The sequence below is a fragment of the Coturnix japonica genome, chromosome Z (genome assembly GCF_054131305.1).
Source record: "Coturnix japonica strain WE chromosome Z, WE-NBRP24, whole genome shotgun sequence".
Classification (NCBI taxonomy): Eukaryota; Metazoa; Chordata; class Aves; order Galliformes; family Phasianidae; genus Coturnix; species Coturnix japonica.
This window is the reverse complement of record NC_140702.1, coordinates 66020302-66039253: the sequence shown is the minus strand read 5'-3', so window position 1 is coordinate 66039253 and position 18952 is coordinate 66020302. Positions and strand designations below refer to the sequence as shown.

Below are 18952 nucleotides of genomic sequence, written 5' to 3'. Positions count from 1 at the left end.
TGGGGTTAAACTACCTTTAACCTTAGTTATTTCAAGAACTTGGTCCCCCTGAAGTATTTATTCCTTCACTCTCAGCTGAGTGCTGTAGATACATTTGTTGCTCACTTTGTTTTTGCACACACCTGAGCAAGAATGGCTGCCTGGTCACAATTGCACATTGCAAGATAATAAATATGTTGGGAACAGCCATGTTATGTTGAATATATTCTCAGCAAGTTTTTTGATGACCTCAAGCTGGGTGGTGCAGTTGACAGCAACAGAAGGAAGAGATGCCATCCAGAGGACCTGGACTTGCTCAAAAAGTGGACACACGAGAATGTAATGAGGTAGAACAAGGCCAACCCATGTGGGTTGGGTGCTTCCAAGCATGCAAGATCAGAGAGCCAGCTCTCTGCATAAAGCTGCAGGTACAGTCTTCAGTCCCTCGTATCTATACAAGCAATACCTTCTTGAGTCTGCCAGCTGATAGCCACAGCCCTTCTTCATGGCTAAGCCCTGGGGAAAGTGCACCCAAGGAGGAGTTAAGCCTGGTATTTTTGCTACTGGTTCTGCCTAGCAGTTTTATTTGCTGATAGGATTTTTTCTAATCTGAGTGGGTTCTTGAATGCTTTGGAAATCACTTAACAGCCAGGCTCTGGTACCTAGATGGAGCTGTGTTTCACAAAGGAATTGTGTAATTTCTGCTTTTGACAAATCTTAGATGTGCTTTTATAGTGCTCATGCTCTAAAGATGCTGTGCGAATATGGTGCCTCTTCCCGCTGCTGCCACTAGGGCATGATAAAAAAGGACATGCTGTGTTCGGAGTCTAATTCAGCAGCAATTTCAGTGTGATACTAACAGCTAGCGACATTAGCGTCTTTTCTCCTCTGTGGATTTGCATATGCTAATTAGGAGCATATGCGGTGGGGGCTGGGGCAGAGGATGGGCTGTTGGAGGAGGAGGGGCAGATTCAAACCCAGATCACCAGACCGCTTTGTAAATCAGGGCCTGCAAGTGTCTCCAGCTGAGTGCCACATGCCAGCTGGTGAGTCACAGAGCACGGCTTTGGAGAGGCCAGCCCCATGGCTGCTAGTATAGAGCTGCTGCACGAGCTATTTCTAATGTCTTCTGCGACTCAGAGTGCCCAATGCAGCTGGGACTTACTTTCCTCTAACTGGGAGGCAGTACTAACTGGGAGGCAGTGCCTGCTCATCCTAGTCTTGTCACTGTTAGGCGAGCACGTACCTACTATTTACTTTCATCGCAATCACTCTGACATCCCTGCTGCAAGGCTCCTCACCCCTGACCTAAGCAGCACACTGACCATCACATGCTGCTGTTTCTGTTTTGAACACAACATAATCCTATGTATTTTTTGGATGTAATGATAGTGAGTCAGCCCGTCGTGGAAACCTCTGGAAAAAATGCTGAGACCCAAGCAGCACCTTGCTGAGGAAAGGGAAGTGGTCTCTTCAGAAGGTTTACTCAAGATTACAAGAGGAACCACCTTAACCAAAGGCAGAAATTTAGGAAGCATCAAATCCTTGTATTTTGCACCAGCCCCCACTGTTTGCTCTGGGTCCTGGGCTATTCACTCAGGGCCACCCAGAAGGGCCACCCTTATTCTTCAGTCTATTCCCCGAATAGGAAAGGAGCATTGAAGGCTTACAAAGTGTCTAAACGACTGCTGTTTCCCCTTGAACCATTCCTTTCATTGAACATGCTAGGTTATTTATTAACTCATTTAATGAAGGTGAGAATTTGGCAGTTATATTAGGTGGCAATAAATGAACGGGTACAAACAGCTCATCACACCCTACAACAGCTTACAGACTTCCCACGTCCTTGTATAGATTCTTTTTTTTGGCTCACCTGGAAGGTTCATGCCTGTCCCCAGGCCACTCATCCTGTGGCCTTTGCCCCATCCTCCTCATCAGGCTGTTCTCTGAATGCCTTCCAATGTGCTAGAATTTTCCAGTTGAGTTGATTTGTACTTTAAAAACAAAACAACAACAATAACAAAACAACATTCAGTGCTTTCTGGCAGCTTTCAGAGTGACAAAACCTGGGCAGGAATGAGCTGCATAGCTGGGATTCTGGAAACTGGTGGCAGAACCAGTGAGCAACCACCCAAACCCTGAGACCCCCCTCATTGCTTGTCCTGCAGAGTGGCTGGTGAGAGACTGCCAGCTGGGCTTGTTCTCCCAGCCCTTTTGCCTGGAGGTAAGCTGGCAGAGAATGAACCGGATCTCTCTCTGGCCATAGAGCAATGAGGAGACGTCCATATTGTGCCTTTGTCTGCAAGCTCACAAACTGCTGCTTTTTGCAGCTTTTTTTTTTTTTCCTCACATTTTGTTTTGTAGATCTGTGTAGTTTTTTCAGCCATCTTAATGCAAATGCCATGTAGGAGTCAGGGATTCGCGTGAAACAATAACAGAAGAACCAGCAGCTCTAATAATGAAGAATTTTGGCTAACTCATCTATTAAGCCAAACACACAGCTCCTAACCCTGCTTTTCCATCTTTCACCTTTCAGTGACTTGTTTTTATTTGAGAAAGGATGATGATGACTGAAACCAAAGCCATTCAGAAAGACACAGCAAGAACCATCACAGTTAAAGGCTCACATGGGGCATTCAATTCTGTAGATGAAATGGCGGAGATCTGTAGAAATAGTGATGTGATCAGAAAAGCCAGCCTCCAAACAGCCAGCATCTCCTCCAGCTGACAGTTATGATCATCTCTTCTTCCTTCATGTTATATCTGCAGTCTCTGTGTATCGAAATCATATTCATTTCTGAAATGTCTGCTTGCTTCCCTGCTATTTGCACTACCCATTATGAGAAAACCTGTGTCACTGTCTGTTAAACCCAGCCACACCTTGCGGGCAGCTGCCAGCAAACTCCAAAAGTGTAACCAGAGAGATAATATTGGGATATGCCTGGAGACCAGCTACTGCCACATCTAGCACAACATGACTTGCAAGCAAGGCTCTGCTGGCTTGCACTTTCTCAGTAGTGTTACAGCAGCAGGAGGCAGTACTTCAGAAGCCAAGGAGCTACACTGACTACCCTCCAATTAGCACATCCTCTTCAGCCTGGTGGATAGAGCGGAATTGGGGTCTTGAAGAAGCTTTGTAAGGAATGAAGTGTAGAGCCGGAGCAGTGCTGCATTCCTGTTATCTGCAGTATGCTGCATCCTTACTAAAACGTGATGCATCTTGGCAGGCAGCTATCAGGTCGGTGCTAAACCACCCTTTATTGCTCAGCACTCCTCTTTCTCTGCATACCTAGAGCTTTGCTGCATCTTTTTTTCTTTATGTATAACTAAGGGTACAAGCATTCATAATTCTCCACCATGTTATAAATGCCTCATGGAAAGCTGTTCTCTGTTTTTGCATTACCTTAACTCGTGAAAGGCATCTCCAGATAATGAGATGTCTGAGCAGACAGAATAGACAACCCACATTTCCCCTTCAGCAGCAGATGGTGTCAGTATGGAGTAGATAAAGAATTTTGACATTTGCAATCAAAATGGCTGCTGCATCTAGAGTCAAGATGCTTCTTGCATGTTTCCCTGCCTTGTGCTGCCATGACACAGTTTTCCAGGCGGGGATTGCTGCTGGATGTATGCTACTGTGTGCATAGGATTAAGCAAGTTTCAGCACTCTGTGAGCTTCTGCTATGATAATTAAGAAAAATGAACTGATTGGGCTAAAAGTATCTAGATGCAAACTGTGTACCCCTCCTTCTGAACCCCCCCACTTGCAAAGGGGTGCAATAGCTTTGTAAAGAGCTTATCAAAGCCAGCAGAATGTGAAACTACTGTTCTTACTGGATTTTACAACCCAGCATAGATCTCATCCTACCATACCCTAAACAGAAGAGAGTGGATCCTTCTGCAGTCTTCCAGAACTGGAGGGAGTACAGATGGATGGTATGGCCATAGAGGATGGGATTGGGAAATCAATGGTCCTTGTGCTGACAGTGCCACAGTCTAACCTCCCTACATCCCTGAGACAGGAGGTTATTGTAAGGGAGACTGTGATACCTAGGGCATTAAAATGTCCTGCATACCCCTAGGAAAGCTGTCAAAATGGCTGCTGGCAGGAGCTGGCAGCATTTTTCCTGTGGTACTGGCCCTTGGAGCCATGTGCTGTAGGTGCAGGCAGAGCAAGCGTTCATCTGCTGCAGCACGTGTGAGTCAGTGATTCTCAGTCTGCCTGGGCAGCCTATGCTGCCACCAAAAACCAAAGAGCTGGGCAGAACTGCAAGGAGACAGCTGGGAAAAGGCTGTGTGTCACCTTCCCTTACATTTTGCTGTCAAATGTCAGTGTGTGCCTGTGCAAACCTTGTCCTCCCACAGCAGCATCTGCAGCAATGTGAGATGTGTGCTGCTTGGCAGGGCTGGGCAGCAGATGGGTGCTGGTGCTCTAAGCAGCCATTTCCCAGAGGCAGTAGAGATGTTGTGCTTTAGCAGTGAAGCGTTTTGTTGTCACCGTCCACAAAATGATGCTTTTCAAGCTGTTGCATTGACGCGACACACAAAACAAAGCAAAACCGTATGGGGAGACGTGATCGAAGTGTTACAACCATCTACCAGTGTAGTAGGAAGGGAAGGAGAGGTCTGAATGAGCAAATAAGCACTGCAGAACCAGAGCTAGCTTTTCCCACAGTGCTGGGGGATGAGCAGGGACTCGTGCTGCTATGTGCACCATCAGTGATGCACATAGTTCAGAATGGGGCAGAAACACAGCCCTAGCTGCTGAACACCATTTTCAGCATGTTTGCACTAGGCACAGAGCCAGAGGCTGTTGTTACCAATGGTGGTTCTTGAACAATGTGATCGTGGGAATCCCTAATGTGCAAAATCTCCTCTCAGGAACCAGATGGAGAACAGACCAATTCCTTTCAGCCACTATGGCAGAGAATGTGGGAAAGGAACAGGGGTTTGTGAGACAGAGGAGTCAGTGAATGGAGAGGGAAGGGTGATAATAGCACCAAGACGTCTATAGGCAGGGTTGGTTTAGGGCCACATGGTAGTTCCCTGGGTGACTTTTTTTCTTCATCAGAGCCTAATTCTGGGTGAATCATCCCAACAGCAGCAGGTGTGAGGGTGCTTTTGCTCCTCACATGGGTCTCCGGTAGAATTAAGCCTGATCCACAAGGCTTATCAGCTCAATAGCACTGCTGTTATTATCAACTTTTACATCATTGGATGTTTGCTGTAAACACTAGATCTGTTTCTATCTTTCTGGGTGTTTTCTTTTTCTTCTGCCAAAACATCCTGTATCTGTGAGAGTCACAGTTATGCGTGGGAGAAAGTACTTCGTTTGATCAGCTTTATTTTAGCATCTTTTAATTGCTATTCTTATGCCATGAAGCTGAAAGAAGTGAAGCTCTTGATCTTTCTGCAGAGCTGTCTCAGTGCTTGCAGTGTTGTTCTGATTTCATTTATCCCACATTCTCAGTTTCCTCCCTGCACTCCTATATGCCTTTGCAGCTCTGTTCCAAATCCATTATCATTTCATAGTCACGAACACTGGATTTATGTAGATAAAGCTGCAGTTACTGTCACTTTAAAGTCTAATAGTGATGGCAGCAGACCTAGGGTCCTGGTGTCCAGAGATCGCAGTGTGCAGTGCCAGGATGCTGTGAGCACTTAGGATGCCTGGACGGAATATGGGGTTTGAATTGCTGACCAAGGATGTTGGGACCAGGACTTTCCAAGCAAGGAATTGATATGTGAGACACTTAGTTTAGTTTTGCATCCCTCAGGATCACCCTAGGTCAGTGTTGTGTTGTTTTTTGTTTGGTTGGTTTTTGAGGTAGCTGCCCTCCCCCAATTTTCTCTGCATTGATTTCTCTGAAATGTGGAAGAGAATGCAAAAAGAAAAACTTTATCCAGACTGTCCTGAAAACTCTTGCTGTTTGGTCATCAAGGGCAGCTTGGGAAAGAGAAATGAATATGTTCTTTGCACTCCCATGTCTCATACTGATGAATATCTTCCTATAGCGTTATGGCAGATTGCTATTTACTGAACATGAGGTGTTGGTTTCTTTGTGACCTGGATGTGTGAATCCTAGGTCTGTGCATTGTAACAGCAAGCCCTGTTGTGAAATACACTGAATAACTTAATGAGGAGGTAAGTGTTTTCCTGTGCATGTGCAATGAGTGCCATCAGCATTGAGATCTTCCTTTGACCCAAAGCCTGTTCAGCCCTTTGGCCACTTGAGTGAAATAAGTTACTTCAGAGAAGTTTGTATAGGGTCATCTGGAAGCACAAGGATTGTCCCAGAAGACTGTAGAGAAAGTGGCATTTTTGTCTCGTCTTGTATTGCTTTCCCTGGAGAAAGATTGCTCAGAACCTTATGCTGAGGGGCTTGTTTGTACGAGGAATATTGTTTAGATGCTGAAGTCTTTGGTGAAACAAGGGAGGCTTCAAATATTCACTGCCTTAACTGAAGAGTGACTTCCTTTGCATTTTTGTCTATCTCTAGGTATCTGAGTACCCTCATGAGAAGTGTCCTACCAGTCTCTCATGTGCAGCTGCACTGGTCCATGGGTAGCAACAGTTTAACTGATGTCCTGAAGAGCATTCCTCACCATGGATAGTCCACCAAAGCTAACTGGGGAGACGCTGATTGTCCATCACATTCCTCTTGTGCATTGCCAGGTCCCAGATAGACAGTGCTGCTCCGTGAACAAAAGGACCAACCCCTTCTGTCAGCCAGATCTTGGCATTACACGCACCTCTACCCTTCCAGAAAGAGACCTTTCACAGACTGACTCCTTGGTGTACAGCAGCTTTCTCCAGGCCTCTGAATCCTCAGCGGAGACCTCAGACAACAAAGAAGGCAAATCAAGGGACTTGGTTGTCCCTAGTGCCAGTAAGCGACACAACCCTTTCTTACTGACCGAGGGTGAAGATCTCAGCATCTTTGGGGATGACCTGGGACAAAAGTCTTTCCACCTTCACAACTCCCTTGTGGGTGGCAAACCTCCCTTTCATCTGCATGAGCTGGCCTTGCCCCCTTTTCACCTCCATGACTCCAACCAGATTGTGAAGTCCTGGAACATGGCAAGCCGATCCGGTGTGGTAGATGGGCAAGAGGACAAAATAAGCAGTGATGACATCCAGAAGAGGAACAATGCAAACCGGTGCCACCAGGCCACAGAACGCATGGAGCTGGATGAATGCGGCTGCAATCGTGGTAGCTCCTCCAGCTTCTCCTTTGATGCTGGTGACCAGGAGTGGAATCAAAATACAGGTGAATCACTGAGGAATCACGATGCCCTGCTTAGCCGGACGTGCAGCTGTTCCAGCTCAGAGCTCCAACACTGCCGCTGCTACAGTTCATCAAGTCAGTCTGAAGTGATTGACCAGCAGATGGGCTACATCAGTGACTCTTCTTGCAACAGCTCTGATGGGGTGCTGGTGAACTTCAGTGCTCTCTACAATAAAATGAATGGCCATTCTCGATCTAACCTGAATTCAGCCAACCTGTCCTGTGACTCTTCCTTCTGCAGCCACTCAGACACAGGAGCTTTTTACTTGGATTTGCATTCATCACCCACAGAATCCAAGATGTCTTGTGAGTCGCATCACCCGGAGAGTTCAGGGAAGACATGTGAGTGTCACCGTTCTTCCTCACCTGTTCTTGATGCTAACTGCAACTCCTACCACCTCCACTGTGAGCCTTGCACTTCAGAGAGCTCAGACCTCACTGCCTGCTTCCAGAGCCAAGCACGACTTGTTGTGGCTACTCAGAATTATTATAAGCTAGTCACATGTGACTTGTCTTCCCAGTCATCTCCCAGCCCCGCAGGATCTTCCATAACTAGTTGCTCAGAAGACCAGACCAAAGGTAGCCCAGCCCAGCCCACTGAATACTATCTTTTTAGAAGGCCTGACCTAAGAGAAGAAGAAGGCAACGTGGAGTGCAGTGAAGAGGAGACAAAGGGAGAAACCACAGAGAACATGATTGAGGGTCAAGTCTATGTGAACGTATCACCACCTAACCTCAATACAAGCCGGCAGCGCTCCAGAAGCTATGATCAGAACCTGGACAGGAGTCCTGGCAACAGGCTGGGGTCTTTGGAGCGTATGGTGAGCTGTCCAGTTAAGCTGAGTGAAAGTCCAGCAATACCCATCCAGAGTTCCCCACCAAAGCGAGTGACATCTTTTGCTGAACTTGCTAAAGGCAGAAAGAAGAACAGCACCTCACCACCGCTCCGGTGCAGTGGAGATTCCTCCTTGGAGTTCTCCCCTATTCCTGAGGCACAGCAGGACTGCCCAACTTTCCTAGAAGAAAGAGCTCACCGCAGCCAGAGTCTTCCACCCATGCCCTTCATCCATGGCCTGAACCGAAGCTGTGAGAGCTTCTGTTTGAATCACCCCTTTGGGGACAGACAGGCTTTGTGTTCCACCAAAGACTCAGGACCCAATGAGACCGTCCCCAGTGGGCATGGGGCAGGTGAGCAAGCCTCTCGCACCCTGCTGACGGAGAAAGATGCCAACTTCTCAGGTAGTTCTACCAGTGGCCATGGACAAAGAGATGTTAGAGCTCGAGCAGACGGTAAGGAACCAATCTAGGCAGATTGTAGAGCTTAAATAAATAAATAAATAAATAAAAGCCTTCTCTTTGGGACTAGAGGGGAGCAGCAGAGGAACCTGCATGGTAGTGGGAGACCAGAGTCTGTGCAGTTTGATTCCAAGCTAGTCTCTGGGACAAAGTTCTGCTGTGTTTATTTCAGACCCAGGTCAGCACACATAGCTTGTCCTTGTGTTTCTTTAGGAAACTGAGGATTTATGCAAATCTTTTATATCATGTAAGGGAGGAAATTACATTAACACTTGAGGAGTCTACAGTCTAGAGGTTTATCTCATTCTGACTTCTTTCTAGGGCATAGTACTCCCTCAGCCCATGGCCTCCCCTTAGTTCCCAAGACAGATTCACAGATGCTCAGCAGAGCCACATTCCAAGCAGACAAAGAGAGGATAAACCATTGAGTACTTTTTTAGTCTTTCTTTTTTTGAATCTGTTGGAGGTAGAGCTGGGGAGGGAAATGGCGTAGCCAACCATCTCCTCTTGATGTATGGCTCAGAGAGCTTGCACAGTCTCTACTAACACATACAGTATGAGCCCTGCAGGGATTAGAGAATCTGTTTGTCTTTGCCTGGAATGTTCTGGCTGTATCTCGCAGTATGTAGAACTGCAGCAGAGGTTCTTGTGGAAGGGTGCATGGCTATTGCCAGGGTTGTTTTCCCTGCACCTTCTGTGGAAAGCCTGCAGTACTTGATTTGCTTTCTACATTGATCTTGACATTACATGTCCTGGTGAGAAAGCTGTGTGACAGTTCTATAAGTGCTTAAGGTATGGCCATTTGTACAGTGTGGCAGGAGACCTCTCTGTCCCTGCTCTAGATAGTTATTGTACTTGTTTCACAAGTAAAAGCCAAATGGATCTCTGACCAGGCTGCTGCAGTAAATAGCCTCTGATATGCCAAGGATGTGCCAGTGTGTCATGTGATGTGCTGCAGATTTCTAGCAGGAGACTTGAAGAGCACTTGAGTGGAGGTATGGAAGGGATTTTGACCTTTGGAGCATGATTTTTTTTAATTTATTTTTTAAATTTTTTTACTATTATCCTGAGTTGGGTTTCTTTGGGTTTTCTTTTTGGGTTTTGCACAGGATGGCAGGGAAGGCAGGTCTCTGCTGACAGAAGGCAGCCATGGGAGCAGCTGAGTTGCAGAGAGAATGTTTGGACAGAGCAGGAGCAACTTAGGGAGTGGGAGGAACAGGCAAGCAGAAACTCTCAGAGCAGTATATCCTACATCCCTGGCTGCACTATGTTCCTATGCACCAAAACAGCAAGGCTGTAATTAGAGCTGTGCTGAGAACTCCTGCCAACAGCTGGAAAAGGAGGAAGAGCTGCCTCACTCCATCTCAAAGCAGTGTGCAAACCTAGATGGTCTGATAAAGAACTAGAGAGAAAGCAAGCCCTACTAATTGCTAGCTATAGGGAAGGAGGGCAAGCACACCCCAAGGGGAGTGGGGAATGCTTGGATTGATGCATGTGGTGCTCATAATACTTGTGGCAGATTGGGTGAGTTCCCAGCACCTGTGAGAAGAAGCAGTCCTTTGATATACAAAATTCTGTTGTACTGCAGTGCATTAGACTCTGTCTTTGGGCATTGTCTGGGCAGAGGCAAGTGTCTGAGGCCATGGCTTCTGCTGTTCTGAGATGAAGGAGTGTGGAAAGGATGAGAAGCTGGACCAGGAGAGAAAAACCCCCAGTACAGCACCCTACTCTTCAAGCCAGCTGTCAACAGCTGGAAACTTCATTGGGAGCCACATGTCCTTACCCTGCCAGTTCACGATGTGCGTAACTGGTTCAGACTTGTACCACTCGTCTTCTGGCACTAGTCTCTAGCTCATCCTCTTCCTCCAGTAGCTGAGAGCACGTTCTCTTTTTCCTGTGATCCACAATATTCATGATGACTGTCACTTTGCCTGTCCTCATATACTGTCCCCTTTTCTCTCCCTAAAGGTGGAGGCACAGACAGCAAGCCTGTGGTACGCTACAGCAAGGACCAGCGTCCCACAACACTGCCCATCCAGCCTTTCGTTTTCCAGCACCATTTCAGCAAGCCACCCAAGGCCCGTGCTCTGCACAGCCATTTTGCCTCTAGCCTTTCCCAACTCTACAACTTGTCCAGCAACCGACCTGCAAGCCAGCAGATATCCTCCAGTTCCCAGAGCTCTGCCGCCCTGGCAGAACAGTTGGCAGTGGCTGGAGGCCAAGCCCATGGCATGCTCCTGACCCAGCGTTCAGCAGATGGAGCTGCCTCTCTTAATGATGGCTGCATCAAGAAGACGGCCCCAGAGACAACCCGACCATCCCCGCTGGGCAGTTACTCTCCTGTGCGATGCAACGTGCCTTTCTTTCAGAGCGTGGACTCCTCTTCCTCGCCCACCACTGAGCGAGCTGGAGAGAGCCAGCCTCCCAGGAGCAGGTCCTGCCCCATCTCTGCCAACCTGCTTCCCACCAGGTCTTCCCCTGCAGTCAGTGCCGTGCAGCCTACTCAAGTCACCAAAGTTGATGCCCTGAGGCAAAATGAAAACCCCAAGCCAGTTCCCAAGAAAGAGGCACCTCTGGAGCCAAGCCCACCACTCTCTGAGTACCGACTCCACAGCAGGTCCCTCCTGCCCCTTTCACTGGGTGGTGTACCCATGAGCAGAGCAGGAGCCCAGGCAGATCCCCACTGGAGGCGTGGCAGTGAGACCAGCAGCTCTGGTCCTCTGAGCAGCATGGGAGGACGGCCCGTCAATGGTAGGTACCCATCCACTAATATGTGCTGGTGGAGAACATCTCCAGCTCCCTGACTGTGGATGCTCACCTTAGCACTACCCTTCCTACAGCCTCAGCTTGGGCCAAAAATTGCATCTGGGTGCTGTGGCACCTAATAGCTCCCCTCATCACTCTCCCTGTGTGCTAATAGTGTGTTCCTTCAGTCCTGCCTCCTACACAGTGTTTCCAGAGGGGGATGCTGATCCTCACATTCCCCATGCCAGGTATTGGCACCCTGAATGTGCCCTCCCTGTGCCTACAGCCACCAGATTACCAGGCTCCTGCCCTGCTGTGCCTGGCTATGGCCTCCACCTCCCTGTGTATATATTTGCTAATGTCCTGAAATGCCACCGGACTTCAACTAACGTGCTGTCTCTCTTTCTTTGTTCTTCTTCCTTCTCATCCTTCTTTCCTTGTTTGTCCTCCACGTCCTCCTGTCTGCTCACGTCCTCCTACCTGCTGCATGCTGCCTGCGGCACTGTAGCGAACCACCTCTCCCCTCAAGCACTGAAGTGGCGAGAGTACAGGCGGAGGAATCCCCTGGGACTGGACCGTGTTTCAGGGCTGCCCAGCTTAGCCAACAGCCTAGACAGGAGGCAGCAAGAGCCCCGGCTGAACCGAGGGAATCCCATCTTTGAGTTCCCTGGCACTCTCAACACCAGCCATTTCCACTGCAAGCTGAACGGTGCGCACTGCCCTTCTGCTATTGGGTCTGGGGGTGACCTCAGGGCTTAGGTTCAATGTCCCAGCTATGCCTGGCCTCATCACCACTCTGCATGCTATGAGAAGCAGTGCTGATGCATCTACTCACAGTGGGGCTGTAGTGTACAAGAGGAAGGTGAAAATTGCTTACTGGTGGGTACAACTTCTGGAGCCTCTCCTCTTCTCCATGAGCTGAGAGCAGTTAGGTCTGGCTTTGGGCTGGACCAAGGGAACAGCTCAGACCTTAACAAGTGCTCCAGGGCTGTGTCCAGCTTATAGCTCATGTCTCACACCACATTTCTGGCCCTTGAAGATCTTGTGTCTGTGCCCTGCAGTGTTTACTCATCTGCACCAGCCCCATCAGCATGCTAGATGCTGGGCTGTAGCTCTCATGGGGCAGTTTATCCATGCTTTGCCATTGAGGTCTTCCCTGTTCTTCAAAAGCTACACAAGAAGGGCTGAGATGGGTGAGCTTTTTTGGTTGAAGCTTTGATAATCCTCCAGGAAAAGCAGTAGGGGATGTGGGAGGAAGAACATTCTCGTGGTCAGCTCCAAAGTTTTACATCTCCCTCTGCCAACCCAAACAGCTTCTTGGTCCCTCTCTTGTGGAAGAATGCCTGACATGGATCTGAGGAAACAACCTGTAGGAAAATAAAGCATTATGAGAGAGCATTCACAGAAGTTCCCCCCATGAAAACAGAGCCCCTCTCAGGGGACAGAAGGCATGTTGTTTGTCACCTGTGAATGTCTGTGTCCAATTCTGTAGGGATTCTCTGTGTGCTCCTTCTGATCAGCTTACACCCCTTACATCTTCCTGCACTGCAGCCGTAAGTCTGGTGCACTGAGATTTTATTCAGCTCAGCCCCATAAGGGTGAACACCCCTCAGCATGTTCCAGTGCCCATAGATTCCCATCCAAGCTGGAACTACATGCTAGGTCAGCAGTTGATGTTCAGCTGTGGGGATGAACATGCATACTGTTTCTGGGGTTGTAACAAACCCATAGCCTTACTGGTCCAGTCTTGGTCAGACAGGTGGGAAGACTCCTGGTGCAGGTTGCTTCTGGGAAAAGCAAACTATGGGAGAGGCTTTGGTATAAGGGCTTGAATTTAACTCTCTTCCACCATCTTGGCCATGCAGGACAGTCTATGAAGCAACTCCAACTTACCTACACTGACTTCTTCCCTGACTACTTCTCACTAGCTGAGAAACCCCCTGCTGAGTTCTGTCTCTCCCCAGATGGCAACACAGAGTCCATCTCTATCGACTTGCTGCAGAAGAAGGGTGAGTCCATGTGTCTCTTGTGGTGGAGAACGGAGTGTAGCAGAGGATAAGGTGGACAGTGCTTCTCTCTGTCTCTGTAGGCATAACAATTTCTTTCCTGTCCTCTTCTGCTGTAGAATTATAAGTAGACATTCTCCTGAACAGCCAGCACATGTTCATTTTCCTTTGCACCACACCATTTGCTAAAAAATAACGTTCCATCTACTTGTTCCAGGAAGTATGATGAGAAGAAACCACAAGAACATGTAAAGAGAGCAGGCTGGCAGAGGAGCATGAGCCTATGGCACAGCATGCTGCCATCCCATTTCAGTATACAGGGGAAGACTTGTGGATCTGTGTGGTATTGCAGATGGGCTAGCCTGAGTTTTAGTCAGTTAGGTAGAATGTCTTTTGGGTCTGTATGGTTAATATCGTTTATATAACAGGATGGTTGAAAAGATTTCAAAGCAGGGTAAGATGTGACTGTGATGACGGCTGCCTCTGTGTCTTGTCAGAAACAAGGGATGTGCAGAAAGGTTCCTATGCCTTCACCGGTTATGTGTTGGTGGTTGTTACGTGGCAGCTTCTCCTCTATTCCACTACTGTTCTTGCATCATGCTGATGCAGATGTCAGATTATCCACTACTGCCTTGTTAGTGATTATCATTATGTAGCTGCTAAATACGTTATTTCTGCCCTGCCTTTGCCTCAGAGCCCATCTGTGGTCCCTCAAGAGGTGGTGTGTGGAGGTGATGTTTCCACCTGTTGTGGGAATATTGACAAGGTGTCCTGTCCTTCAGCCTTTTCTGAAGACTGTTGAACTATCAGGCTGACAAGTGAGAGTTGGAACCAGCACAGGTAGATTTGCTGATTCAGGAGGAGTTTTGCATGTTTTAGGCTTAGAGGATCCTGTGCTGACATGGTCTGGAAATGACATATCTAATGTTTGATTTCTTTGTCAAGCGTTTAGTCTGGGTCTGTCCTCGAATTCCCTCAGGCAGATCTAACTCTGTATTTCCCTCTAGGTTTGGTGAAGGCAATCAACACTGCTGTTGACCTGATTGTGGCTCACTTTGGAACCAGCAGGGATCCAGGGGTAAAAGTAAGTCTTGTTTTTCTTATGGCCTTTTTACCATCGTAAGTGATAGGGAGAGGATGGAAAAAGACTGTTTCTCCATTCTCTTCCAGTTCAAAAACTAAGGGACATCAGATAAAGATACTAGCAACAGCAAAACAAAAACAGTTGATGGTGCATCATAGAGCAGACAATAAATGTGTGACAGATTTTGCTCCATGATGTTGAGGATGCTAATGCTGCATGGGTTTAAGGGAAGACTGGAAAAACAAAGGGAAGGGAAATTTGCTGATGTCTACTAAACACATAGGAATCATGTCTGCCTTAGGTAGTTCCTGAGTTGAAATTAGCTGTAGGCAAAGAGAGCATTAGCATTACTCTTCTGAGAGTGTTTCTTGTGGTTCAACCCAGCAGGCAGATAAGTACCACGCAGTTGTTCACTCACTCCCCTCTCAATGGAATTGGAGAGAACTCGGGGGAAAAAATGAAAAAATTCACAACGTAAAACTGATAGGATGAGATAAAATATAACCACTGCTCTTTACTAAGGCATTAAAGTAAAATAATGTAAATTGAAATTATGTATACACTTACAAAGCAGGTGATGCACAGTGCAACTGCTCATCGCCTCCTAACCAGTGCCCAGCTGGTTCCTGAGCAGCAGCTGTCAATCCCCTTTAGTTTTAGCTTTTATTGGCATGATGTCCTGTGGTATGAAATATCCCTTTAGCCAGTTCAGGTCAGCTGTCCTGGTTCTGTCCCCTCACAGCTCCCCCTTCACTAGCAGGACTGTACAAGAAGCTGAAATGTCCTTAGCTCTGTGCAGCACTGCTCAGCAGCAACTAAAACATCACTGTGTTATCAACAGCGATGTTCTCCCAAAGCCAAAATATCAGACACTCTGGAAAAAAATGAAAAAAAGGAAAAAAAAAAAGAAAAAAAAAACCCTCCGCCATGGCTGAAATCAGGACATTTCTGTGTTTACTTTTGGTCCTAAAGGAGAGAGAATACCAAGCTATCTGGACTTACAGCATGATGCAGTACCCCAGCTCTTTTTTCCTGTACAGTGGAGAGTTATGTCTCCTTACTCCATCCGTCCTCTGATTCTGTCCTGACATATGTAGCACAGCATAACACAGTGTCTCCAGTCCCTTGATGTATGACAGGGCTTCATAATAATAAAAAATGCATTAGTCATTGCCCATCTAGGGCAGATGATCTTTCCCTATGGCCATTACCACAAACCCACAGCATCAGAGTGTATCTAGGTTGCCCATGGGACTGATTGCCTTTGCTTATGTCTCCCTCACCTCCCATTTCTGGAATAACATGGGCAGAACAAAGTTGCTTGTTTGTCCCAAAGAATGTTTTCTCTCCAGTGATACTCAGTATTTTTATGTTGCCTCCTCTCAAAGCTGAGCAGTCGTCTTCAGTTGCAGGGACTCTGGGGCAGCAATGTGACTGTTGAGAGATGACAACTGCCCTGGAGTGCCATCCCTAAGGAGAAACCTCACTAGAACAGGTTCCAAGTTCATTCAGTCTTATCACAGAGCCCAGGGTAATTTGCCCCTAATTACAATGTTGCTGGTGCAGAGATTGCTGTGCAGTGTAACTGGAGCTGCTTAGATTTCCAGTTTTTGAAAACTTCATGGTGTTTCTCCTGTACTTGCTGCGTTGGTTTGGGGAATAATGGCAATATTCACACATTACTTTACCTGCTGGACAACACCGTGGTTTTGATCTGGGTTTTCCTTATCCATCCAGTGTGCTAAGGGCTGAGCATTCACCTGTCAAAAGGCAGCACGCATCCCTGATGCTCTGATGCTCAGTGGATCTGGCAGGATTATTTCTGATGAAGAAGTTCAATCTGAGTTCAGGACCTTTGTGGACCCATGCCAACTGGACAGTGTAATTCCAGCTCAGCTGGTAAAATCTGTGCCCTGGGACCACCAATATGTGCAAGGTCCAGAGCTGACGTCTTTGGCTTGACCTCTGGCAGCTAAAGGATTGCATGCAGCAGAATATATCCCCACTCTTCTGAGGATGGGCTCTTAGATGCTTCTTCACCTCATCTTGGGCTCTGTCCAGCTCTTTTGCCCCCACTCTGATTATTTATAGTAATCCTCGGGAATTATAGCTCAGCTTGTCACTGTTAAGTGTTCCTTAACCCTTTGGTGCTATAAGTTTGCTACTTCCTACTTCTAAAATAGCAACATGAAAATCTTCTGTGACAGCATAAAAATCCCCATCTCTTTCCTTCCTCCAACTGTAGCCTTGTTATACCCAGAGGGAGAACTGGGCATCCCTTCTAGCTGAAACATCCTCTTTCCAAGCTGAGATATTTTTTTCCCAAGCTGTTACCTCATCCCAGCCTGGGGCAGACTTTCCAGAGAACAACCCAGAATTGGTGTCTGGGACAGCAAGGTTGAAGGGAAAGCTCCTGTTTAAGGAGCTGCTGAACTTCTTCATGGCCTGGATGTCATTGCCTCCTGGGTGTCTGTAATAGGCAGGTGGCTGTGGGCTGTTTGCATATGTTTTAGCATGCAGAGCAATTACCAGCCCACTCCTTGTTGTCTCTTCTCCCTTAGGCTAAACTTGGGAACAGTTCTGTGAGCCCCAACGTGGGGCATCTTATACTGAAATACCTGTGCCCAGCTGTCCGGGACATCCTGAGTGATGGGCTCAAGGCCTACGTCCTGGATATGATCATTGGCCAGAGGAGGAACATCCCCTGGAGCGTGGTGGAAGCATCCACACAACTGGGTAAAAAAAAAGAATGACAAAAAAAAAATAAATTCCTTTCCAGTCTTTGAGTTTCCAGGTTGTTTCTAAAACTTTGTCTTTAGCCTTGCACAGCTACAGGTGTAAGGCAGAGCTATCCAGCGTGTAAGAAAATTTGCACACACTACTTGTTGACCTCAACTATGCCCATGGCACCCACACCCTCTGATAGTATCAGTCTGCACCCTGGATTTTGGCACTGGCTGCCATGTAGGAAGATTCCTTTCTGAAGTTAGAGATGGCAGGTTCACACTGATTTCCATATCATGAAGAGCTTACCCGCAGGGCTGGGAAGCATCCTGCCCTGTTTGTAGCAGATCTCCAAGTTATAATCTGTGCCCCACCTCCACAGTTTTCTTTTTGCCTGTTGATTCTGATCTAAGGGCCATGATTATAGCTGAAATGTGGGAGATGTTCCTGGAGCACTTCCATCCATTCAAACTCTCCCAAAGTTTTGGAGTGAAGGCCTTAGAAAGACCCATCTCCTTTATAGAGCTGGGATGTTGGAATGGAGAGTACTTATCCTGGTGACTGGTAAAGGGCTGTCAGTCTTTGCATAAATGCTGCACCTCATGATGCTCTTTTGGCTTTGTTGACCAAAACAAATCTTAATGTTTCCTTTTTTTATCATAGGCCCGTCTACCAAGTTGCTGCACAGCCTCTATAGCAAGATCAGCCAGTACACGGAGCTTACCAACCACACCATGAGGTTCAATGCATTCATCTTTGGCCTCCTCAAGTAAGCAGACTCCTGGGCTGACTGCATGGCACTAAGAGGGGCTGGCAGCAAGTGCTGCTCCTTGGCTGCTAGCAGGCAGAGTTGCCAATGAAAAGATTAAGGGAACCAGGGAAGCAGCTCTCCAAGCTGTAGATGAGAAAAGTTAGAAGCTGTGAACTCCAGAGGGAACTCCAAAGAGATTAAAACTTAGCCTAATTAGGCCGAGGCTGAGATGGGCTGGCCCACCGAGTTAACACTGTCAGCTTGTTCTGGCCCCAAAAGGTTAGGTGCAAAGAGTCTGTCTGTCATGCTTCACATAAAGATAAACATAACATATGCATAAATTGATTCTGAAAATCCCTATGTCACTGCATCCTGCTGAAACCACTGGTATGGGACTCAAGTCTGATCCTTCTAGACTGGATGAGGAGTGTACGCATAACACTCAGTTTTAAATAGAAAAGGTCAGTGGAATCCCATCTCTGTGCCTGTGAGGTGGCAAAGCGGTGTGGAAACTTTCTGGAAGCCTGGCTGTTAGGTGTTACGGTTGCACAGTGTGCAGGTGGGTCCTTGACAGGCTGGGTGGTCAGTGAGTGCTGATCAAAGTGAGTCCCATTTCTGTAGGACTTAATGTTCCCAGGGCTATGCTGTGTAAATGCCTTTTTCCAGCCACACTTGTAGAACAGTGGGGATGAAGGAGATGAGTTGATTTTTGATTTTTTGAGCCTTCCCTGACTGTGTGCTCTTCCTACAGTATCCGGTCATTGGAGTTCTGGTTCAACCACCTCTACAACCATGAAGGTAAGAGTCTGTGCGCTGCAGGAAGGACCAAATTCTGCACATCATTCAGCAGAGACCTAAGCTCTGTGTCATGTTTGTCTCCTGCTGGTCCCTCAGCCCATGCTGGTACCTCCTGCTCTGAGCTGAAGGATTATACTGTGTACAGTCCAGTGTAGATGTTGCTGGAAGGCTGCCTAGATAAAGGGAGGGAAGTGGAAGTCAAAGCTCCATGCAGATTCCTCCACCTGAGCTGTGGAGAATGTGGTGGCTGTGTCCTTCCCTGATGCAGCTGGTACACAGG

General features: G+C 47.5%; 1 protein-coding gene across 9 annotated transcripts in view; it reads left to right on the top strand.

Annotated features, from left to right (window-relative positions):
• RUSC2 (RUN and SH3 domain containing 2) overlaps nucleotides 1-18952 on the top strand; it is a 51551-nt gene that overhangs the window by 28382 nt on the left and 4217 nt on the right. For 5 of the 9 annotated variants that reach the window (XM_015848387.3, XM_085528799.1, XM_015848383.3 and 2 more), the window contains 8 exons: nucleotides 6480-8558; nucleotides 10533-11315; nucleotides 11818-12018; nucleotides 13175-13318; nucleotides 14323-14399; nucleotides 16961-17135; nucleotides 17787-17892; nucleotides 18626-18672. In XM_015848387.3, the coding sequence (XP_015703873.1) occupies nucleotides 6587-8558; nucleotides 10533-11315; nucleotides 11818-12018; nucleotides 13175-13318; nucleotides 14323-14399; nucleotides 16961-17135; nucleotides 17787-17892; nucleotides 18626-18672 (3505 nt within the window). In that variant the 5' untranslated portion in view covers nucleotides 6480-6586. The remainder of the gene's footprint in view (nucleotides 1-6479; nucleotides 8559-10532; nucleotides 11316-11817; nucleotides 12019-13174; nucleotides 13319-14322; nucleotides 14400-16960; nucleotides 17136-17786; nucleotides 17893-18625; nucleotides 18673-18952) is intronic. The other 4 variants (XM_085528801.1, XM_032441263.2, XM_085528803.1 and 1 more) reach the window with 2 other exon arrangements.